Source organism: Equus przewalskii, chromosome 14 (genome assembly GCF_037783145.1).
Source record: "Equus przewalskii isolate Varuska chromosome 14, EquPr2, whole genome shotgun sequence".
Classification (NCBI taxonomy): Eukaryota; Metazoa; Chordata; class Mammalia; order Perissodactyla; family Equidae; genus Equus; species Equus przewalskii.
Window position 1 is genome coordinate 83,607,076 of NC_091844.1, and position 26,173 is coordinate 83,633,248.

A 26,173-nucleotide genomic window follows, 5' to 3' on the forward strand; every position below is an offset into this window, starting at 1 on the left:
TGTCCTCACAAAAAAAGAAGAAAAAACAAAGCAAACCCTGGTCATCTATCTGATGGCACTTTACTATCATTAGGCCTCAATGTAGCAGCTTAAAAAGTGGAAATCTGGATTCTGGGTCTCCAGTTCAGTGGTTCCCAATCCCTGTTGAACATCGAGATCATACATGGATCTTGCTGAAGCTGTAGAAGCCAGAGTCCTGTCAGACCTGATTCAGGAACAGGGGTTGGGGGTAGGGACATGGGTAATCTGGTAAATTAATGTGCTTGAATACAATTCCTTCACTTCCAGGTCAGACATTTTTAAATGAATCCAGCCAATCTAAAATAAAACAAACTTCTGTTTGCGTGGACACACGACTTGTATTTTTTCATCATTTCAATTAGAAATGTAACACAATCACTTTACAGACACGACAGGGCAGGCAGACATGCAGCATAAACTTGTGTGTTAACCCCACCAAATTCTTCCTCAGGGAAATAAAACCACTGTCAGCCAAAACCAGTGCCTGGGCTGGGCCTGACAACCGGGGCAAACGAGGGACATTTATTTGTGGAGAGCAGCCCTTGACCCTGAGCCAGATCCCCATGATCCATGAACGGCGAGCCCACAAATCCCACCAGAGAGGTGCTTTGTCCGTGACATCCCATGACATCTGGACGCCTGAGAGGATTTCTAAGTGGATCAAACACAAGAGAAAATTAATTTCACTGTTCAGGCCCTTTTCCTTTTTTTTTTTTCCTTGACAGTCCTGAGAGTTCTGGATAAATTAAATGCATTTCTGAGACTATTCTCAGCAAATGAGTTAAGACGAAAACACAGATCCTGAAGAATATGTGGCAGAGTAGGAAGAGCCCTCAGAAGATCTGGGTTCTAGTCCTCTGCCTTCCAGGAAACAGGTATGACCTTGGTGAGTCACAGACTCTCACCAGGGCTCCTGTCTCAGCCACGTGAAGGTTAAAGGCCCCACTGTGAGACATCAGAAGGTTAAGGTAAGACTCAAAGAACGAGGTAAGGACACAGTTTGAGCACACTCAGTGCACACCCAACAGCACTGACACTAGTTAACAGCAGCACCAAGGTCATTTATATTGAGCACAAACAACTTACCTTTTTTTCTACACTTCAGAACAACTTTATAAGACGTATCGTTTTTCATAATGCCGAAAGGAAATTGGAGCTCAAAGAGATCAAATAACTTGTCCTAGGAAACAGAAAGTGGCAGAGCTGGGGTGCAAACCCAAGTCTGTCTGATGCCAAAGCCCGTTCCTCTTCTATTCTGCTACACTGATGTCTGTTTTACTGCTAAAAATAGCTTACCTTCCCAAAACCAAAAGTACCCTCATTTTAGATTTTTACAATTCCATTGTGGACACGGATCAGTTATACCTTCTATTTTACTCTACTTATAATTCTAGAACATGTGGTCATCAGTGAAGGGCAGTTCCTTTCAAACCACATGCTATTTTATAACTATGTCAAAACTGGTGGTCAAGACGTGGGCAATTCCAGTGTGGTTTTGGAAGGGAGGGACAGCCACAAGCAGACATCTGGTGCTGATGTCACTCCACTGGGTGAGAGAAACAGGAATGTGTGGTGCCCTTCAAAAAGGTGCCTGACATCAATGGATAGATCATCCAGACAGAAAATCAACAAAGAAACAGTGGAATTAAATGAAAAGCTAGACCAGTTAGACTAAGAGACATATATAGAACACTACATCCAAAAACAGCAGAATACACATTCTTCTGAAGTGTTCAGGGAACATTCTCAAGAATAGATCATATGTTGGGAAACAAGGCAAGCCTCAATAAACTTAAGAAGATTGAAATAATAACAAGCATCTTTTCCGAACACAATGCTATAAAGCTAGAAATTAACTGCAAGAAAAAAGCTGAGAGAAGGACAAAGATGTGGAGACTAAACCAACATGCTATTGAACAAGCAATGGATCATTGAAGAAATTAAGGAAGAAATCAAAAAACATCTGGAGACAAATGAAAATGAAAATATACCATACCAACTCATATGGGCTGCAGCAAAAGTTGTATTAAGAGGGAAATGCATCACAATACAGGCTCACCTTAACAAACAAGAAAAAGCCCAAATAAGCAATCTCAAACTACACCTAACTGAATTAGAAAAAGAAGAACAAACAAAGCCCAAAGTCAGCAGAAGGAGAGAAATAATAAAGTCAGAGCAGAAATAAATGCTATTGAAATAAAAAAGGCAGTAGAAAGGATCAATGAAACAAAGAGCTGCTTCTTTGTGAAGATAAATAAAATTGACAAACCCCTAGCCAGACTTACAAAGAAAAAAAGAGAGAAAGCTCAGATAAATAAAATTAAAAATGAAAGAGGAGAAATAACAGACTCCACAGAAATACAATGGATTATAAGAGAATACTACGAACAACTATATGCCAACAAAATGGACAATCTAAGAGGAAATGGATAAATTCTTAGACTTACAACCTCCCAAAGCTGAATCAAGAAGAAACAGAGAATCGGAATAGACCAATCACAAAGAGAGAGATTGAAACAGTAATCAAAAGCATCCCAAAGAATAAAAGCCCAGGATCAGACAGCTTCCCTGGGGAATTCTACCAAACTTTCAGAGAGGACTCAATACCTGTCCTTCTAAAGCTATTCCAAAAACTTAGGGAGGATGGAACACTTCCTAACGCATTCTATGAGGCCAACGTCACTCTGACACCAAAGCCTGACAAGGACAACACAAAAAAGGAAAACCAGAGGCCAATATTGCTGATGAATATAGACGCAAAAATCCTCAACAAAATATTGGCAACCCAAATACAGCAATACATCAAAAAGATCATACATCATGATCAAGTGGGATTTATACCAGGGACAGAGGGATGGTTCAACATCTGTAAATCAATCAATGTGATATACCACATTAACAAAATGAGGAATAAAAACCAATGATCATCTCAATAGACACAGAGAAAGCATTTGACAAGATCCAACAATCATTTATGATAAAAACTCTTAACAAAATGGGGATAGAAGGAAATTGCCTCAATATAATAAAGGTCATATATGACAAACCCACAGCCAACATCATACTCAATGGGGAAAAACTGAATGCCATCCCTCTGAGAACAGGAATAAGACAAGGATGCCCACTATCACAACTATTATTCAACATAGTACTGGGGCTTTTGCCCAGAGCAATTAGGCAAGAGAAAGGAATAAAAGGAATTCAAATAGGGAGTGAAGAAGTGAAACTCTCGTGTTTGCAGACAACATGATCTTATATATAGAAAACCCTAAAGAATCCATCAGAAAACTATTAGAAATAATTAACAACTACAGTAAAGTTGTGGCATACAAAATCAACTTGTAAAGCCAGTTGCATTTCCGTACTCTAATAATGAACTTACAGAAAGAGAACTCAAGAATATAATTCCATTTAAAATGGCAACAAAAAGAATGAAGTACCTAGGAATAAATTTAACTAAGGAGAAGGACTTACACAATGAAAACTATAAGACATCATTGAAAGAAATAGACAATGACATAAAGAGATGGTAAGAGATTCCACGCACATGGATTGGAAGAATAAACATAGTTAAAATGTCCATACTATTGGGGCTGGCCCCGTGGCCGAGTGGTTAAGTTCGTGCGCTCCGCTGCAGGCGGCCCGGTGTTTCGTTGGTTCGAATCCTGGGCGCGGACATGGCACTGCTTGTCAGACCACGCTGAGGCAGCGTCCCACATGCCACAACTAGAAGAACCCACAAGGAAGAATACACAACTATGTACCTGGGGGCTTTGGGGAGAAAAAGGAAAAAATAAAATCTTTAAAAAAAAAAAAAAAAAAGTCCATACTATCCAAAGCAATCTACAGATTCAATGCAATCCCAATCAGAATCCCAATGACATTCTTCATGGAAATACAACAAAGAATCCTAAAATTCATATGGGGCAACAAAAGACCTCGAATTGATAAAGCAATACTGAGAAAAAAGAACAAAGCTGGAGGCATCACAATCCCTGACTTCAAAATGTACTACAAAGCCACAGTGATCAAAACAGCATGGTACTGGTACAAAAACAGGCACACAGATCCATGGAACAGAACTGAAAGTCCAGAAATACAACTGCACATATACAGACAGCTAATCTTCGACAAAGGTGTCAAGAACATACAATGGAGAAGAGTCTCTTCAATAAATGGTGTTGGGAAAACTGGACAGCCACACGCAAAAGAATGAAAGTAGACCATTATCTCATGCCATACACAAAAATAAACTCAAAATGGATCAAAGACTTGAAGATAAGTCCTGAAACCATAAAACTCCTGGAAGATAATATATGTAGTACACTCTTTGACATCGAACTTAAAAGGATCTTTTTGAACACCAAGTCTTCTCAGACAGAGGAAACAAAAGAAAAAATAAAGAAGTGGGAGTTCATCATACTAAAGAGCTTCCGCAAGACAAAAGAAACTATGATCAAAACCAAAAGACAACCCACCAACCGGGAGAAAATTTTTGCAAATCATGTATCTGATAAGGGGTTAATCTCCTTATATATATATTATATATATATATATATATATATATATAAAATATATATAATATATATAAAATAATAATATATAATAATTATAATATATAATACATATTATATAATAATATATAAGGAACTCAAACTGAACAAAAACAACAATCTGATCAAAAACTGGGCAGAGGATATGAACAGACATTTTTCCAAAGAAGATATACAGATGGCCAATGAACACATGAAAAGATGTTCAACATCACTAATCATCAGGGAAATGCATATCAAAACTATACTAAGATACCAGATTACAACCTGTTAAAATGGCTATAATCACTGACTAAAAATAACAAATGTTGGAGAGGGTGTGGAGAGAAGGGAACCCTCATACACTGCTGGTAGAAATGCAAACTGGTGCAGCCACTATGGAAAACAGTATGGAGATTCCTCAAAAAACTAAAAATAGAACTACCATACGACCCAACTATCCCACTACTGGGTATCTACACAAACAACATGAAATCAACACTCCACAGTAGCATATGCATCCCTATGTTCATTGCAGCACTATTCACAATGGCCAGGACATGGAAACAATCCAAGTGCCCATCAACCAATGATTGGATAAAGAAGATATGGTATATATATATACAATGGAATACTACTCAGCCAGAAAAAAAGACAAAATTATCCCATTTGCAACAACATGGATGGACCTGGAGGGAATTATGCTTAGTGAAATAAGCCAGACTAAGAAAGACAAACACCAGATGATTTCACTCATATGTGGAATATGAACAAACCCACAGACAAAGAAAACAGTTCAGTGGTTACTAGGTAAAGGGGAGTGGGGGGTGGGCACAGGGGGTGAAAGGGAGCACCTATGTGGTGACAGACAAGAAATAATGTACAAAGGAAATTTCACAATGATGTAAACTATTATGAACTCAAAGAAAAAAGGTGTCTGGACCCTCACAGCTGCTCTAAGTGAACCCACAGGGCAGGAGAGGGAATTCGCTTTTAGTAAATGCCTATTAGGTGGCCTTTAAGCCTTTTGTTCAATGTAACCTGATAACACTATGAGGTGTTATTATCATCCCTATATTCTTTTCAATAAAGTGGAGTTCAGAGGGATTATATGATTTGGTAAGAAGTGAGGCAGGGGTCAAATCCACCCTCTGCTCAACACACAGGCTGCCTCCCAGCCCGGGGTCACCTGTGGGAGAGAGGAACCTGCCTTTTCTTCACTGGTGGTTGACCAACCTGACACAGAGGAGAAACAGACAGCAAGCCTTCACGTTCCAGCATCAAGAAGTATGGAGGCACTTCCTACCATCCTTCCTTCTGGGCTTCTCAACTGACCGCCCGGTATAGGCTATGTTTAAAAAAAAAAAAAAAAAAAACAACTTTCCCTCACAAATCTTTAAAATAATGTGTTGATCTCAGCAACCCCAAGGGTGATCAGTGAGTTTTCAGCTCATCATCATCATCACCATCACGTACATACATCATCATGTATTTATATTCAAAGTGTTTTGATCCACTGCAATCATTATTTTCTGATGTTCAAATTGTCCCAGCTTAGGTCAGTGGGAACCTCTTCATGCTGACCTAGTTGTAGTTTTTAACACAAATTTCTCTTCTTGCAAACAAATTTGAAGGTTCCTGATAAAGACCATAGCCCTGTGGCTCTCCGTATCTTCCCTTAATACCTAGCTTGGCACCCACTGTAAGAACAATAAACCCTCCATAAATACCTATTAACTGACTGACCTACAGCTCCAGATCGCCCAAAGTTTGAGATTTTCCTACTAGAGAATAGAAACTAGTTGACTGCCTTTATTTCTCTTTTGCCAAAAACAAATTTAAAATAGGAACCTAAAATAAATAGCTTGGGAATAAAGTTTCTGGAAAGAACCCAAACTGGGTCTATCAGCTTTTATTTACAGAATTGTGAAAGCTGTTCTTCTAAAAAGAGCTCACTCTCCCACTTCCTCCCTGTTCAAATATATCTTTAACTGTGGTTCTCATTAATGGTCCAGGTCCAAGATTCTTTGACATGGGAGGGACTTAGGAAAATGAGAATCTAAGTCACTGAGACTACAGCAGATGAGACCACGTTTCTTCTCAATTTTAACCCAGCAGCCCTCCCATTTTCCACACCTTACTGCACAAAAGTCATGCTTTCCACCAATCCATTCGAAGGGATGAAATGAGAGATTCTCACAGAAAAATCTATTATGAGGCCAGCAAGAATGTGCATATACTGAATTTAGAGGTAAAGGATGGGTTTTGTTGAATGCTTTCTAGTTTACTTGATTTTGTTATTTTAAAAATTGCTATCAAGGATCAGGCCCAGTGCATGTAGTTCAACCCAAACTTGTTGCATCCATAAAGAACGAAAGGCAGCCCCTTACTCCTACTCAACAACAGGCCAGAGCACAGTGGGAAAGCAAGCCACCAACGCAGTGCTGCCAAAGGACAAGGAGGGTCCCGTGGCCAAATCACCTTCAACCACCTTCACTTCCTCTCAAACATTTCACTCATATTAGCTCCACAACAGGATGTGACGGTATGCGGGAGTGGGACACGAAGACAAGTGTGATCAATGTCTAGGGAAAGATACATCAGTCCATACACTGATGGCCGGCAGTGTGCTGGGCATTGAGGGTTCAGAGACCTCCATACAGGGACATTTGAGCTGGGGCTCCCAGGGTAGGAATTCCCAAATAGAAGCAGCAGGAGAAGGAAGGTATCAACCCCAGGGGAACATCACGAAGTCCTGTGTGTTCCAAGGCTGTGAACGCTTTCTCAGTTTTAAAGCCCCTGCCTGCACACAGCTTTCGACTCTCAAAACCATCACAGGCCTCACTGTCCCACCCTCCTCAGGGCCATCCATGCCCACTACTGGGTCTTTTCAGTCCAAAGGATCCTGAAGGGGAACCTGGTCTAGAGTCCTCTCTTCACAGACAAGGAAACCAAAGCTCAGAGAGGGAGCTGACTTGCTCAAGTTCACAGAGCTAGTCTGGAGCAGAGCTGGAACAAGAACTCAGGTTTCCTGACATCCAGTCCTCCAATGTTCTTCTGAACACACTAGGAACTGTTTCTTCATTTGCTCATCACATAGTCACTATTCTCAGCTCTAGGCTAACACAAATGTGTTACAATCCTCCAGCCAAGCACATGCACCGGTAACCCAAACAACAAGAGAGAAATGGGAAAGGGAGGGAGTGGGCAGCCTGATGGCCCAGTCTCAGCCTCAGTGCTCTCTCTGACTAGAACCCTCCAACCACCTGCTCCTGGCCAGACTGCTGGCCACTTAGGGGTCAGGCCAAGGCAAACTAACTGCTGACACTGCACATACCAACCATCCGGGCAGAGAGCTCCACCAAGGGTGCATTTGGGAAGAGACATATTCTCTGCAGTAGCAGCTTTATAAAGACACTCCTAGACGACATGGTGACTAACATTCAAATGTGAGCCACAACATTAATGTTAGGATAATCTGCACAACTCAACCTAAAGAAGACCATTTCCCTTCAAGCTGTCGGCTCAACATATTGCCTGGTTTCAGATCTAACGTGTGGCACACAAGCTCATGGGAAAGCAATTTCTTAAAGTCAAAGATAATCCCCATTTCTTAACAGGATCTCTACTCTATGAACATCCCATGAGAGAAAACCATTTTTAGAACTTTATTTCTAGAGTCATCCCAGATAAAAATCCTTCATCTCACAATTTGGTAATCTGCATCAAAAGTCTTAAAAACATTTTTGCCATCCAATAATCCTACTTTTAGAAACCTATCCTAAGGAAATAAAGTGATCAGAGATGTGTGTACAGAACAATTTATGAAAAGTGAAAACTGGAAATGTAGAAAGCTCCAACGAGATAGAAATGGGTACACAATAGTCTATCTACCAAATGGAACATCATGTAGGCTTTAAAAACCATGATGTAGGAATATGGTCAGGATAGGATGCCAGTTAAAAAAACGCAGGACACAAAACTGTATATTTAGTCTCAATTTTGTAAAAAATATAGAGAAGAGGGGACAGCCCCATGGCTAAGTTCACATGCTCCACTTCGGTGGCCCAGGGTTTTGCTGGTTCAGATCCTGGGCACAGACCTAGCACCACTCATCAAGCCATGGTGAGGCGGCATCCCACGTGGCAGAACTAGGACCTATAACTAGAATATACAACTATGTACTGGGGGGCTTTGGGGAGAAGAAGAAGAAGAAGAAGAAAAAAAAGACTGGCAACAGATATTAGCTCAGGTGCCAATCTTTAAAAAAAAAAAAATGTACAGAAGACGCTGAAAGGAAAATACATCAAAATGCTAAGATGCTGGTAAAAATGGCAAGTACTCAATAATTGTGGCTAGTATACACCAGGTACCAGGCCAAGTGCTTGCTGTGTGACACTGTATTCCTCTTCGAATGGGCATTTTACAGACGAGGGAACAGACTGTACAAGTGTGAATACCCGGCCCAGGGTGGCAGCTCTGACCTGCAGCCACAGCTGGGGGCAGGCCTCAGACCAAGAGCACACCACAGCCTCTGCCATCACCAAGAGAGTGGGACCTGCTCGGGGCCGCGACTGTGTTCTACTGCTTTTATGAATTTTCTAAATTTTCCAAACTAAGCTCATATTATCTTCGTAATCAGAAAACAACATAAAGAATAAATAAATAAATCTGAAGTGTCAGCTACAATGGCTAGATTATTTTGGTTCTCTGTGCCTGAGCCTATTCAGAACGTTATAATCTGTCTTTCTCCTCTCAAGTTTCTCGTGGACAAGCTGACAAGATAGAGACAGCCTTTGGAACCTAAGAACCTGTATCATCTCTGACAAGATGCAAGTACCTTCAACTGAAAAGGGTTTGATGAGAACACCCTTCCTATTTTACAACCCATCTGAGCCCACACTCAGGCCAAGCAAACGGAAAGACAGCCTCTCTCCTGGAGTTCATCACCTGCCATTTCCTCTACTTTCTCCAATACACTGTGCTCTTTCTACTTTCAAAACTTCATTCAAAACTCATTTCCATTAAGTCTTTCCTGAGGTGTCTCCTCTGACCTTTGGGAACTGCCAGTCCTCACGGATGTTGTCACAGGAAGTATCTAGGCTGGTTATGTCTAGAATAGGCAGCTAGCAATGGAGTTAATAAGGTCAAGGTGTGGGTTGACTAGTAAAATATGAAAACCTTTGTCTGTGATCACCTCATATTCTTTGATCCTGCCTGACATTAACGACCATAAACGACAGCTGGAAGTCTGTGTGAATAACTTACCACCAGCCCAATAATCTCCATGTGAAACTTCTCCTGCTCACAGCCCTACACTTGGAAGGAAAGGAGAGTATGAACAATTGAGACTGAGCTACCAGATGATGTCTCTTTTGTGTTGCTCCTTTCCGTCCCTTTAGATTACAGGCTCAGAGTACAGAAGACATATCAACATTCACTTTTATTTATGCATTCTATATTTCCCAAATACCCACTACCAGTCAAGAACATTCCGGATACTAAAGGATAAAGTCCAATCATGGTGAAAGCCTACTTATGCAGTGGGCACAATGAATACAAAGATTCATGAAGCAGATCCTCTGCCTTCAAGGAACAAATCTCCAAGAAGAGAGAAAGACCCACACACTAATCAATTCGGTGCAAAGACAGGGGTGAGGCAGCGAGTAACACTGGGAATTCAGGGTGCCTGGTACGGCAGCGCACAGGGAGAGGCAGCAGAAGACGAGGGTAGAAAGGTAGGCAGGGGCCAGATGAAGGACTTCATCCCAGGTAATGGGGGGCCCCCAAAATGTTGTAAAGTGACATGCTAAGATCTGTATTTTAAAAAGGTGAATTTGGAGGGGATAAAGATGAATAAAGCTTGGTACCTGTCAACACACAATTTAGCAAGACAAAGATAAACATGCAACAACACTCGATTGTGGTACACATTATGGGGGCAGAAATACAGCACCATAGGATACAGCACTATATGAGGAAAGGAGGGAATTTTCTGGGGCTGGTGACAGGAAAGGCTTCTCAGAGGTGAACTGACAGGAGTTTCCTCCTTCAGAATCCAGGATAGGATGAGACTAAAATGGAGCCGCCAGCTGCTTGCCTCACCCCAGACTCTCTTTATCCAAAGAGCTACTTTCCATCCCTGGGTGCTCTGAGACCAAATCAGCAAAGGAGACAGAGACCTTGCTAAAGAACGGGCAGGGCTGTCCTTCAGCCTGCAGTCCCAGGTGTCTGGTGTGCAAAGAAGGGAGGTGAAGCAACATTTGTTGAATGTGGACGACCAGCTGTTAGAAACTTTACTTTCAATTATACAGATGCCCTCGGTTGGCAATTTGGTCAGCTACATTACAGAACGTGCATTTTGCCACACAAATTGCTTTCGGCCTTTTTCCCCCTTTGTTTTTACCTCCTTATACCTGAGGGATACAATTCCCATTGCTTACTGATGCTCACCAGATGCCCCCCACTCTGCCTCTAAGGAGAGCACAGTGGACTAGGAGAGAAGACGACTCCCATGGAACGAAGAGGTTCCTGGGGTCCTCATCCCTCAAGGACAAGTAGCTCCTGGAAAATCAACGGTCTCCCAAGCCTCATAACAACAGCTACCATTCACGCAGGAGAGATTTTATCTACACATATACACAACTTCTCATCTTTACGACAGCTCTGTGGGATTTTACAGATGAGGAAACAGGTCCAGAGATGTCTGCTGAATAATGCAGTCAATGTTTGACAGTAAGTAAGGCAAACAGCCAACCCTGTGATGGTATCCACATCTGTAAAACATGGGGGTTTGGCTAGATCAGTGGTTCTCACAGACACCAATAAAAATCAGAAAAATATTTTGGATTATCTCTCCAGAAAAACATATCATTACCTAATTTTTCATACAATTTTTGGGATGCACAGACTCCTTAAGCCTGTCCACAGACCCAAGAGACCAGGTGAAAATGCCCTACCCTAAAGGAGCTTAAATCCTCTACCAAATCAATATGATGACCCTAAGCATGATTCATGTTACTACTCGGGACTTTAAGTCACAAATCTTAGCATTCCTTCAGATTTGCTATCCTTCCAAGATTAATATGTTGATTACTGCTGACAGGATTCCACAATTTACCCCACTAAATTCCAATCATTATTCTTTTTTTGGTGAGAAGATTGGCCCTGAGCTAATAGCCGTTGCCAATCTTTCTCTTTTTGCTTGAGGAAGATGACTGTCACTGAGCTACCACCTGTGGCCACCTTCCTCTATTTTATGTGTGGGAAGCTGCCACCGCATGGCTTGATGAGCGACATCTAGGTCTGAACCTAGGATCTGAACCTGCAAAACCTGGGCTGCCAAAGTGCAGTGCGCAAACTTAACCACTACATCACCGGGCCAGCTCTCAAGCATTCTTCTTTTTTTTTGTTTTAAAGATTGGCACCTGAGCTTACAACTGTTGCCAATCTTTTTTTTTTTTTTCTGCTTTTTTCTCCCCAAATCCCCACAGTACATAGTTGTATATTTTAGTTTTGGGTCCTTCTAGTTGTGGCATGTGAGACACTGTCTCAACGTGGCCTGACGAGTGGTGCCATGTCCGCACCCAGGATCCGAACCAGTGAAACCCTGGGCTGCCACAGCAGGGCGTGCAAACTTAACCACTGGCCATGGGGCCAGCCCCCCAATCATTATTCTTAGCCAGCAGAGAACAGATAACTAGAATCTCAGAGTGTTGTAACTGGAAGACATCTCAAAGTCTTAGCATCCACATCTCCACCACCCCCTACAACTTCCTTAGAGACAAAGGGCCACCCCAACCCTCTGCTGGAACCCTTCCAAGGACCAGCTCACCACTGGGGCTGCCCACCCAGCTAACTTCTCCCTCATATTTAAGTCAAAACCTGCTCTCATGAAACCACCCGCTGGAGAGGAACAAATAGTATGTCTTACTTCCTCATCCCAGAGAAAGCCTTCAGATATGCCTTCTCCCATCCTCCCCAAGCTAAGAGTCCTGGGTCTTTCCAATGTCCCTCCTACAATGAGGTTTTCAGCTCTTAAGATTTTGAGGTTCCTCTTAAAATGCCACTCCTACAGTTCAATAATGGGACAACTACCTTCTTTTTTAGAAGCACTACATACTTCCCTAAGGTTCCCTGTGACTCACTTTGAGCACACTTGTCATCTACTGGCTACTATTAAATTTGTGATCAACCAAAACCACCTAGAGTTTTCTCAGTAGGATCGCTATGACTGGGCTGTGTAATATCCAGGTTCACAGCACTGTCTGGTTTCCCTCTGCTGTGCCCCCGCATCCACACCTTGCCTGTGCACCAGGCAGTGGTGCCATCGTCAAAGCAGAGACTGGGAAGCTGATCTGGACATGAATCTCAGCTCCTCTAACCGTAGCTATATAAGCCTGCATAAATCACTACTCTTTGCCTCATGACCTCCTCTGTAAACGGAGTTACTGATTGTACCTAACTCAGAGTTGTTGTGAGGATTAAATTTATGTAAAGTATTTATTCAGCACAGTGCTTGGCCTATAATAAACACTTCACGAGTGTCAAATTTTTATTATTGTTAATATGTTTCCACTCTCGAGTTTATAGACATCAATATAGATGTACTTTTTTGATCATCTGTTATAATCTCCCACTTTTTTTTATCAGATAGGACATACATATATTTTTGTATCCTGAATTTTAAATCTGAAGATTTCATCATAAGCATTTCTTCTCATTTCCTGCATAATCACAATGCCATCAACTAGCTATATCCTAATTTAGTTATGGGGGCTTTCAGTTTTCACCATGATAAGCAATTAGCATCTTTCTGCATCTTCCCATATAAAGATTTTTATTTTTTTTGAGATGCGCTGCCAAACTGCTTTCCGAAAACTCCATGCACCAAATTTCAATGCCACAACAAAGGAAGAGAATACCAGTTTCACTGTATTCTTGACAAACACTGAGGATTATTATGACTTAGTTATTTTCTCATGAAACAGACAGAAAATCATTCCAGATATAGTACCTTCTTAAAGCACAATGAAGCTTCATTTCACATATTTCTTTTGAACTGCTTTATGATATCTATAATAGAAACAATTCTTTGCTTTTTTTTTGGTGAGGAAGATTGTCCCTGAGCTAACATCTGTTCCAATCTTTCTCTATTTTGTATATGGGATGCCACCACAGCACAGCTTGATGAGCAGTGTCTAGGTCTGCTCCTGGGATCCAAACCTGTGAACTCAGGGCTGCTGAAGCAGAGCACACAAACTTAACCACTACACCACTGGACTGGCCCCCTCTCTATAATAATTTTAAGCTTTGTATTAATTTAATAGCCATATTCTAATCAACACTGCAATTAATGGGGAGAAACATAAAGTTGTTGAATTCTCATTTTCTTTTGTAGGTGGAAGATGGCAAGGTGGAAGGAAGGGTTTGAGGGAAGAGTTAATGTTTCTTTCTTTGTATTTTTCATTTTAAGGATGTGACAATTTCTCTAGCACATGCAGATTAAGGGTAAAGAAGTGATATCCCACTCTTAGTAAGAACAGTTCCACCAGTCTTCAAGACAGAAATTCTACAGAAGTGAAACTGAAAGTCTTTTGCTGCTTTCTTCTTGATAAAGATGAATTTTTCCACCCACTGATATGTCAAACATAGCTGAAAAATGTTAGCTTCAACTTCCCAGTGGAGGAAAAAGCACCTTTGGGCTGAAGCGGAGCTTGGGAAATTTTAGACTAAGTTTTAGAATAAATATGAAGTGGGTCTTTTTTTTTTTAAAGAGGTCAGACAGCAGGCCTCTTATGAGTGGGAAAAATTATTGTAGACACAGTTTCTCAACAAATCATTCTAATAGTTGCTTTTGCAAACCTGTACACAAGGCGTTCCAGAAAATACATCTAGCTGGGTTATCATCCTTTTGAAAACAGGAGGCAAACATAATATACTTGCTATTGTGTAAGGAAACTATTGTTCTGCATATACAGGGACATACTGAAACCCTTCTGGCCCAGTCAAGGGTTTAAAGGCAGGGACGGAGGGGCAGGGTGGTGTCTAAGGTAGTGTTCTCAAAGACCAGCAGCTTCAGCATCATCTGGGAACTTAGCCGATTAGCAAATACTCAGGCTCCATCCTGCATCTGCTGAACCAGAAACTCTGCCTGGCGCCCAGCAATCCGTGTTTTAAAAAGACCTCCAAGGGATTCTGGGGCACTCTGATGTTTCAGAACAACTACTCTAAAGCAGGGGTTGGCAGACTTTTTCCTAAAAAGCCAGAGAGTAAATATTAAACGCTTTGCAGGCCAAGAGGCAATATTGAGGTCATCATGTAGATGCGTGGTAAGATGGCAGAAACCGTTCTTAGCTTGCAGGCTGTAAAAACACAGCTGGCTGCTCTAAGGCATCTCAAATCCCCCTTCCACATAAATCCATATAAATCCTCACACAGCAGAGGATAGTCTGCCAGAATATACACTGCTTACTTCTAAAATTATAAGTTTATCTCTCCTACACTAAGAGGACAGTCTAAGAACTTACGGCAGAAACATGCTAACATACAAACGAATATTTAGCGGGCACCAGCTATGTATCTGCCGACCTCTGTGCTAGCCACTGCAAGGAACACACAGGACGTCTATTTGCAGCCGTCTTGCTCACCATGTGTCTAGAACCAAACCTGTCACTTTTTCATGTTGCCTCAGTTAATCTTCACTAACAATCCTATGAAATATTAATATTCCGGTTTTACATATGAGGAAACTGAGGCTCAGAAAGATTAAATAACTTTCCTAATGTCACAGACTTTTTGAGTGGCACATTAGCTTTTACTCCAGACTTCTTGGATTCTAATACCTATGTGTTCTTTATCCTAAACTACACTGCCTCCCAAAATTAGTCACTTACCTCAAGGGCCTGCCATCTAATTGAGGAGCAAAGATCAACAGACATAAAACTATTAGAAAACAATAATCAGCAACATATACAGAGTGAATAGTACCTGCGTTATTAGGCATTCCTTCATTTATGGCTAAAGAGAAGAGTCAAAACTGATTCAATCTCAAAACTCAGAATTCAGAGGGGAGGTGTGGTAGAATCAAGTTCCCTCCTCCCCAAAGATGACCGCATCCTGATTCCTTCCACCTGTGAAAAGGTTATGCTGGCTGGCAAAGGGGAACTGAGGCCGTAGATGGAATTAAAGTTGCTAATCAGCTGAACTTGGGATGGGGAGACTATACTGGATCATCTGAGTGGGTCCAAAGTGATCACAGGTTCCTTAAATGTGAAAGAGGAAGGAATGTAGAAGAGAAGAGTCAGTGTCTGCTCTGGACTGAATTGTGTCCCCTCAAAATACCTATGTTAAAACCATAACCCCCAACGTGATGGTATTTGGAGGTGAGGCCTTTGGGAGGTGATTAGGTTAGATGAGGTGAGAAGGATGGGGACCTCATGATGGGATTAGCGTCCTTATAAAAAGGGACACCAGAGAGCATGCTCACTTGCACGGGCATGCTCTCTCTCACTCATACTCGCTCTTGCTCTCTCTCCACCACATGAGGATACAGTGAAAAGGTGGCTGTCTGCAAGCCAGGGAGACAGCCTTCATCAGAACTTGAACCTGCTGGCACTCTGATCTTGGACTTCTAGCCCCAGAACTATGAGAGACAAAAGTCTGTGGTTTACGCCACCCAGTCTGTGGCATTTTGTTACGGCAGTGCATGTAGACCAAGACAACGTCAGAGTGACGTAGTGAGAGAAAGATCCCACCGCACAGAGCTGGGTTTAAAGACAGCAGGAGGCCACAAACCAAGGAATGCTGGCAGCCTCTAGAAGCTGGAAAAGGCAAGGAACCTCCTTGCCTCCAGGAGGGAACTTGGCCAACACCTTGGTTTTAGCCCAGTGAGACCAGTCAGACTTTTGAGTTCCAGAGCTGCAAGATAATTTGTGCCATTTAAGGCAGTCCATTTGTGGTAATTTGTTACCGCAGCCATAGAAGACTAATACAAGACAGTCAAAGAAGGCTAAAGCTGTATCAAGTCTCAGCTGGATGGAGATGGATGGGGAAGGGTGAGCAGGTACCTGGGACAGGAGGAACATGTGTACAGCCCAGCGGTGCGTCTGGGTGGGAGACAGTGTGCAAAGACACAGATAATAGTCACGACATGCTCACGAAGCAGGGAGCCATCAGTCAGCCTGGAGCAGAGAGAAACTGGGGAGAACTGCAGATCAGTTAGAGGTCAGATGGAGCCAGCCCATGACAAACCAGAAGAGGAGGCAGAAAAGTCTCCATCTCACAGAAATTAAAGCACAGGAAGCAGGAAAAGGTATATGGGAGTACAAGGAAAAAATATTAAATTATTTTTGCTATTCTTTTAATCATACATAAAACGAGTGCTCTCCCTACGCCAGCAGCGGCCATGGGGCGTTAAACACTAATGATCCAACCACTGTGGGAAACTCCTCTCGAAACTAACTTCCTTCAGAGCCAGAACAACTGTATAATCATACCGCGTCTAACCAACTGTGGTCGCCAGAGGCTTCATCCCTGAGTGAATACGCCTCACTCATTTCTGACGCCTAGTTTGAAAAAACTTTAATATATCCTTAGACTCCTCTACTAAATATATCCAAAAGAACATGCTAGTTAAAGCAGTTCTTGAGAACAGTTTCAAAAATGCTGTGAACGATGTCAGCAACATCACGGGAAAAGGAACAGGGTTTCCTCAGGTGACTTCTTTGAAGTAGACAACACTTGTTCTGAAATAAAGACTTCAGGATCAGTATTCTGGCTTTAAAAAAAATTCAGACTCATGGCCTTATAATAACTCAAACTTGGCATGATATAATAGATGGGTAAAAGACGACAAAAACAGAAGACCCCCTGCAAGGTCAGGCTAGCGGTCAGCCTGCTGTATGTGTGGTTCCTCAGAAAGGACACAGGCTGGTGCCCAAAGAGCTGTGTCAAAATTCCAGAACAAACCTCTCAACTTCCTTAAGGTTGTTTCCTCCGATAAATGTGGTAAAATGCCATTTCAAGCAGACAGAAGAGCATGTGCAGAGGGGAGAAGGCACAACATGTGGCACTCTGAGGAAAGCTGCAAGATATTTCAAAGAAGAGCACACAGAGCTGAGAGGGACCTCTAGACGGGTAGCCTGGGTCCAGGTGCAGCAAGGAGCTGGGGCTACATCTGATGGTTCGCAGTGCTTACTAACCTGAGGCTGATGCTGGGGGTGATTAAAGCAGGCAGTGGCAGTTTCAGAGGCAAATAAGTTTGGAAAAGATTAAGACTATTCCTCTCACAACACACATTAGCATACTAAAAGCTCTGGCTAGTCCTGCAGGAAGGGAAACCTGTGTACCTGTGCTTTAGCCCAATTTCCCTAAAATTCTAGAGCCCACAGAGGCCTTCCCCATCTCTCCCAGGCTCTAGAACTCGCCTTCATGAATGCCAATGTGGACAAAGAGAAACTGCAGTTTTTGGGCAAAGAAGCGACTGGGTTGTATTGTAAAAAATGCTCTGGGGTGGGTAACGAGTAAGGTTTAAGGCACGTGCCTCGCAACACGTCGGAAAGGCAGATTAGACGCAAGTGCTGCTAACCCTAAAGGCCAGCTTCCTGACACCACAGTGCTCACACCTTCTCCCTTCGGAGGCTTGTTTGTCGGAAAGCTACAGTGCTGGCGCTGGGCTAGCCTCAAAGACACCAAGTCCCTCCTCAAGACCAGAAGCAGTCATGTAGCCAACGTCTGCACAAGAAGCACATTACTTCACTTTTACTTCTGATCAGAACAGCCTTTTCAACATGACTTTAAAATCACTTTTGACCCTCATCAGAACATAAAATATCCCTTTTAGACACTAGCCTTATATTATAAACTCAAAAGCCCAGGTGAACAAAGCAAAAAAAAGAAATCTCTTAAGATATTTTTTGAAATCCAATATTCGTCAGCAAAACTAAGAGTCCATCTCCAAGAGACTTTTTGAAGTCTTGAAGATAGTCGGTCAGTGCATCAGACACACTGAAAACACGTGGGGACCTCGCAGCAGAGCGGCCACTGAACACAACCCTGGGCCAGCAGGAAGCCAAGCTCCAGGAGCATCCTGGGAACACTTTTACCCTCTGATCTCAAGGTCCTCGTTTGTAAATTGAGAAGAGTTTGTTGTGAAGACGAGCATAATGTATGCAAAGCACACAGTACACAGGAAGAGTTCAAGAACATAAAAACGGTCATTATTCCTCCATGCACCCTCACTTTATCCAGGAAAGGAGCCGGAGGCAGGTGACCACCTTCTTGAATATGTTTCAACAAATCTCGGTGCTGTATTAAGTGGAGAAAGTTTTACACTCTTTCCTTTGTTGATTACTTTTAAATAAAAATAAAATAATGATTTCCCTACATTCATTTATTTCCAGTTAGGTGTCAGTCACTGAAAACCAACTCTATTTCCTTCTTTCATAAAATCAGTAGTTGTTAGGTAATTGATCAATCAATATTCATGTACTGGCAAGCTAGGAATGGTGGTGATTTTTCTATTTTGTTTATTTTTAAAAAATTGTAGAGGACTTTGAAGAACATCTAGATGAAGGTTTTCAACCTTGGCATTACTGACATTTGGAGCCAAGTAGTTCTTTGTTGGGGGCTATCCTGCACATCATAGCATCTTCAGCAGCATCCCTGGCCTTCTAAGCATTAGGTGCCAATAGCATGCATGCACACGCACACCCACACACACACACTTAGGTGCCAATAGCACGCACATGCACACACACACCTCCCCCTCAGTTGTTAACAACCAAATGGCAGGGGCGGTGGGGGGACAAAATCGCCCTGGTTAAGAACCACTGATACACATTTTAACGTAAAGGGATTAGTTTAGAAACATGGAAACCAGGGCTAAAAGACACTAAATGATTTGCTTCAGGGCACACAGGTAGCACCATAAGCTCCAGGTCCAAAAAGTTTTCAAACTTAGTTAGAAACTAGCTCAGTCAAGAACAACTTAAGTCCCATCGCTTCTTTGCTTTCCTGAACTTATTTCACATTCATTTGGCACTTATAAACAACTTAATGTCTAACCATTTTAACATCAATATGATTATAATATATAAAATATGCAAAATAAAAGAAGGAAAAATATCTATAAAGTCAAAACTCTAAAACAAACATTTTGTAGCATATTTCCCCCAAATCGTATTTCCCATATATTTGCTTTCCCTCTGCTTGGTAATTTTTAAATTTCTTCTTTATCCCTGACGGCAAGATAGGACATGTCTTGAGATATGCACACATATACACCCATACATATATATACATGTCCGTATATACACACATATATAAATACACACCTTTGTGTGAGAGTGTGTGTGTATATGTATATATATACACACACACAGACATATACATATATAATTTGCTCCGCTTAGAATTCAGAGGACTTTCTCAATCTGACATCTTAAATATTTAGTTCTGGGAATTTTTCAGCTACTATTTTTCCAAAATTTCCCCTTTTCCATTCTCTTTTCCCTCTTCTGGAACTCCTTTTAGGTGGATGCTGCTGTTGACTTCTCTGGATCTACTCTCTGCGGCTCTTATTTTTTATTTTATACCGTCCACTCCTTAAACTTCTTGTGTTGTATTTATGTAGCTTGGGGCCTCACTAATTACCTCTTCCTATCTGGCAATTTAGCAAATTTTAGTTTTTATTTCTACAATATTTTTTTATTTCCAAGCCTTTCACTGGTTCTTTTTTACTAGTACCTTCCTCCATTTCAGTAAATTTTTAATAATCTCCTTTGCCCCTTTAAGGATGTTAATCATATGCTCTTATATTAAAGTCGTGTTCTGATTACCCTATTAATTCGGTTTTCTCAAGTGTAAGTTCTTCAGTTTCTTGATTTGGGGGCTCTTCAAATGTTAGGCTATTATTCTTAATAGTATCTTTGAATAAGCAGAAGGTTTTTATTTTGATGACGTTTAATTTATTGATTTTTTCTAGGTGTACTGCTTTCTGTGTCCTGTTTAAGAAAACTCAGCCTACCCCAGGTTGCAGAGATACTCTCTCCTAGGTGTTCTTCAAGAAGTTTTAGAGTTTCAGTTTTTACATTTAAATCTATGATCCAATTCAAGTTAAGTTTTATGGAAGATGTTTTATGGAAGTTTTATGGAGAGAGGGCCATGGTTCCTTTGTTCCCATGCTGACATTCAGTTGTTTCAGCACCATTTTTTGAAAACGCTTTCCTTTCCCTTCCCCATTGAATTGTCTTGGCAACTTTGCAGAAAAATTAAAAAAAAAAAACATTTAAATGTTGGTCTGTTTCTAGATGCTTTTGTTTTGTTCCACTGATCTATTTGTTGGCTCTTACACCAGTACCACAGAGTCTTGATTACCATAGTTTTACAAGACTTGAAGTCAGACAGTTCTTTCTCAAACTCATTTATTTTTCAAGATTGCTTTGGATATTCTACGTTCTGTGCATTTCCATACAATTTTAGAATCAGCTTGTCAATTTCCTCAGCTGGAATTCTGATTAGGATTGTGGCGAATCTTGAGATCAACTTGTAAAGAAGTGACATCTTAACAATATTGAGTTTTCAACCCACATCCATCATATATCCCTCCATTTATCTAGGTCTTAATTTCTGTCAGCAGCATTTTGTAGTTTTCAATGTAGAGTTCACGGATATTTTTTGTTAAATCTGCTTCTAAATACACTCGGCAATTCTTGATTATAATATCATGTTTGCAGTTGGAATTTCCTACTAGACTTCACAATCTTGGCTTACTCAGCCCTCCCTGGAGAGGCAAAAGCAGCTACTGGAGCTTGTGCTCACACTATTTTAACTGAGGATGAGAGAAGGCTAGGGTGGGGGCTACATGGGACATGTACTTCCAGAATGTTCCACATCCCTCCTGACACCACGACCACCTAAGACATTCCTTGTCCTTCTCCTCTAATCACAGGGTGAAGGAGACACTTATCAAGTGCCTGACTGCTTCTGTGTGAGTAGTCCCTGGGCCCCTCCTCCTCCCAGGCCACCTCCCTCAGGCATCCACAGTGTTTCTGTCATCCTCAGCAGTGGTATGCTCTCTACAGGCTGGCCTTTTTCTCTGCAATCCATCAGCCCTGATCCAATCTCTCTGGGATTCCTCACAACTTCTAGTCTCCCAAGGCTGCCACTTTCTTGTTTCTGAGTGAAACTGTATAGTCACTTACTGACTTATAAAGAATATTTTCTATTACTTGTACAGTTTTGTGCAGTGGGTAGATCTGCCACATATGTGCAGCCTGCCATGTTTGAGTCGAAAGTAGCAATGTTTTCTTTTCTTAAACCTATTTATAAGTCTAGATAAAATATTGAGTAGTTGATTATGCTTTTCTATTTATTAATTTTCTCCTCAAACAAGGCAGACCAGAATTGGATAAGAGAGAAATGGGAAGGGCATTCTGACAGGATTAACAGCACAAGTCAAATAAGAAACCCAGGAATGAGTCTGGTGTCCTGGACAATCTGTTTGACAAAGCTGGTTCGTGCAGAGCTATCGTGGGAACCCAGCTGCACTGTAGAGAACAGGAAGCACAATACGAGATTGGGGCGGGGGGGGGGGGGGGGTGGAAGATGAACCCCGACACCAGAATCAGACAATTAGCACAACAAAATACACTTCTAAAAGTTAAACATCCCAACTCACTTCTAGAATTTGCACTCCCAGAAAAAGGAGTTTGGTTGATTATCTATCAGTGGCGATCAATATTGTGGCATCAGGACTGCAAATATGTTTCCCACAAAGAAACCCCTAGGAAAGAATGCATACTCACCCAGCCCAGAGATATTTATTGCTTTCACGGATTTCTTCATTTTGTAAAGAACCATCCGGTCCACATCCAAAGCCTGAAATATAAAGAATGTATTAAATAAAACGTGTGGCTGAGCTTGGATCACAACGACCAGCGAGTGGCCACGGAGAGCCACTCTGGGACTGCTGCTGTGGGACAAATCCTCAGTGTGGTGTGAGGACTGAGCAGTCACTAACAGCCACCGCCTCTGCACATGCCTCACCCACTTGAAGCATGTGAGCTCCTTCTTCCTTCTGTCCACAACACCTGCTGGACATGAGCCTTCTGCAGCGAAATGAGTTAACTTGGGCCAACCCCGCTTCTACCAAATCTCTGTTCTCCCGATGAGCCCGCAATACTCTGGAATACGCCAGCCTGCCATGGTGTCTGTGCCCCTTCCGCTGACAGAAGCAAAGGATCGTGAGCAGGTGGAGCTGTGACTGGTGTATGGTGAGGCAGAGTGCCACGTCCCCCCTCCCCGACCAAGACAGCCAACTTGTAGCAGCAGACGGGCCTGGCCAGAGGCAGCATGGACTAGTCATGAGAAGGTAAACCCATTCTAGATTCAGAAAGACCCAAACACGAACCTACTTGTTCCCTGTGTTATAAGTCATGTTCCTATTCCTCTCCAAGCCTCAGATCTCTCTTCCAGAAACCAGGAGGAACAATCCCTTCTTTGCAAGGTTGAATGATTAAGCAGACACACTTATGTATTTATTTAACATCAACAAATATTTATAGACCAACCACGACACAGTAATAGTATAAGGCACTTACAATCGTGACACACAGTAGATACTCAAACAATATTTGTTCGATGATTTGTTGTTGATTTGTTCAATCAAACTTGGCGATTCAATTACACCTCTGCTTTCACAACAGACACAGGGGTAAACTCTCCTTTTAACCCAATTAAACACCATAGAAGAGCAATGGGTGTCACTTTTAGTTTCGACAGGAGGGAGAGAGCATTTGTAAACGGGGACAGTGACACCAATCACAAGGTTACTGTAAAGACTAAATGAAGAAGTGCAAGGGAAGCACCCAGCCCCATATCTGGTACACAGCAGACACCCGATAACATACGTTATTAGTCACTGTAAGTTTTGATCATAAAAAATTACAATGACATCATCGTAAATAGAGCATATCACCTCAAGAGAAACAGATTCTGGACTTCCAGCCTTCCTGAATCAACTTTTGAATCCATTTTTAATATGAGCACCGTAAGTCCTAGTCCTAATGCAACAATGACTATTTTATTGGAAGCTAAAAACAGATGATTGGTGCCAACAATTTTAAATAGTAAAGTGATCACCAGGCACCAGACATCTGACAGTGGTTACAACAATAAAAAAGGCATTATTTTCTGACATATTGTAGAGAAGAGTAGGTAAGGACTGATAAAGAGAGTCAAAACTTCTTTTTCTTAGGAGGTCATCTCTAATCCATTCCTGACATTCCCTTAAAACATAAAAAGGGATCTGGAAACAGTAAATAGCCCATGAAAATCACTATTGAACTCTCTTTCTCAGAAAGTCTCATCAACTTTTACTTCCCAATCTGTTACTCAGCAAATAATATCCAGCAATGCATGCACCGACTTCTTTGCCAGTGCCAGCAAGAAGAAGGATTTGCTCAGGGCTGTGTCAGAAACACTAGTTGTCGAAGCTTTATTGACCGCATGTCAGAAAGGATAGCTTTCACATACAAAGACACACGTTCAATGCACTCATCAAAGCTCTGGAAGGCCCAAGTGAAGGGCCCTTACTGAAAAACACATTTGATCTAACCAACATCCAGTCTAGCACTTTGAGAGAATTTGGCCCTGTCCAGTCTTCCAAATTGCTAGAACAGTTATCTGACCCGCATTCAAATGTAAAACCTGCTCCTCTTGCTAAAGCTTCCTACAGAGAGCAGAAGACACTACAGAAATATCCTAAGTCAGACAATATTCTTTTTTTTTTTTTTTGAGGAAGATCAGCCCTGAGCTAACTATTGCCAATCCTCCTCTTTTTGCTGAAGAAGACTGGCCCTGAGCTAACATCCATGCCCATCTTCCTCTACTTTATATGTGGGACGCCTAACACAGCATGGCTTTTGCCAAGCGGTGCCATGTCTACACGCGGGATCCGAAGCAGTGAACCCTGGGCCACAGAGAAGCAGAATGTGCCCACTTAATCGCTGCGCCACCGGCCGGCCTTACACAATATTCTTATTAAGCCCTTTCTATGTGCTAGGAGGTGTGGAGAGAGAAACACACAACAAAAGTCTGAGCGGCTGCTCCCAGCGTAGGTCGCTGGTGAGCTTCCTGATGTCCTCAGAATAACGTCTCAACTCTGCAGCACAGCGCTAAGACCTGGTCACAATCTGGCCCCTGTTGCTTCTCCAGCCTCACCTCTTGACTTCTTCCCACTTTCACCTGTACCCTAAGCTTCCATCACAGTGAACTACTGCAGCGCCCCACTCAACTGCTTCCTTCTCTTTAACTCCAAGCACGGTACACCTACTTCCCTCCTTAGAATGCTCTCCCTCTCCTCTTGATCCCTTAGCTTCAGCTCTGACTCTGCAGCTTGGTTTTCAGACATCTCTTCCTCCTGGAAGCCTTCTTGGATGAGTGAGGTACTCATCCCAGCTTTTCCTGTAGCACCCTGTGCTTAGTCAATAGTTCATCTGATACACAAGTACAAGGACATGCAACTAAGATATACAACTATGTACCGGGGGAATTTGGGGCGATAAAGCAGGGAAAAAAAAAAAAAAAGATTGGCAACAGTTGTTAGCTCAGGTGCCAATCTTTAAAAAAAAAAAAAAATAGTTCATCTGATAAATGTACTGACTACCTAAACCTGCCAAGTACTAAGCTGGGTATTAGAGATACCCTGGTGGGCAAAACAGGGCAATGCCCATACCTACACAGGGTTTACAATCTAGCAAAAGACAATCTCCTAAATAAACACCAAAGAACTATGACAAAAGTCAGAAGCCCAGGACTTATCATGTACACACCTGCTTTTTTCACTTGTCCAGCTCTGCCTTGAGACCCGTGCTGTCCACTGTGGAACCTACTAGCCACATGAGTCTGTCGAGCATTGAAATGTGGTTAGTGCCACACGTTAAAACAATATTTTGGACATAGTTTAAAGAAGATATCAGTAAAATTAATTCTACTTCTTCTTTTTTTAACCTTTTCTAATGCTCTCCTCTAAGGGCAGGAAGTTGTCACTGTGTCCCCAGTGCCCAACAGAGAGCCTGGCACAGACTGACTCAAACCACAGCTCAGTAAATGACTATGAGACTAGAAAGACTGGCAGGGGCTCAAATCCTGGTGACGGTGCCCCTGCTGAGCCCAGAGATGAGAGGCAGCTACTGAAGCCTTCTTAGCAGGGGGAGATGAGACCCGTACTGGAAGGTCATTCAGGCCACAGTGAGAACAGTGAATCTGGGCAGAGAGGAAGTGGATTCAGGAAAGGCTACCCAAAGGTGAGGGACCTGGTGGGGACCCACAGTTGGGAAGCCATTTGGGGCTCCACACAGGGCAGGAGACATTCTGGAAAAGTCAGTGAGTGGCCAGGGAGATCTATTCTGTCTCTCTCAACTGGATTTTAGCTCTCTAGCTTCTGGCACTCCCATAGATGACAGAGCGATCTTCTGTCCACAGGACTTTGGCTCAAACGTGCTGAGAAAAATGGAAACTGGAGGTAGTCAGATACTTCACTGTGGAAGGCCAATGACAGATGAAATATGCTTTGCAACACCGCTGAACTCTGACACATTATATTTCCTCCCAAGCTA

At 42.1% G+C, this 26,173-nt stretch overlaps 1 protein-coding gene across 7 annotated transcripts in view; it reads right to left on the reverse strand.

Annotated features, from left to right (window-relative positions):
* The window catches only part of ASAP2 (ArfGAP with SH3 domain, ankyrin repeat and PH domain 2), a 177,033-nt gene that overhangs the window by 92,460 nt on the left and 58,400 nt on the right, over positions 1-26,173 (reverse strand). For 4 of the 7 annotated variants that reach the window (XM_070573281.1, XM_070573280.1, XM_070573279.1 and 1 more), the window contains exon 2: positions 22,361-22,433. In XM_070573281.1, the coding sequence (XP_070429382.1) occupies positions 22,361-22,433 (73 nt within the window). Of the gene's footprint in view, positions 1-1,107; positions 1,202-1,317; positions 1,379-22,360; positions 22,434-26,173 lie in introns of those variants that run through there. The other 3 variants (XM_070573282.1, XM_070573284.1, XM_070573283.1) reach the window with 3 other exon arrangements.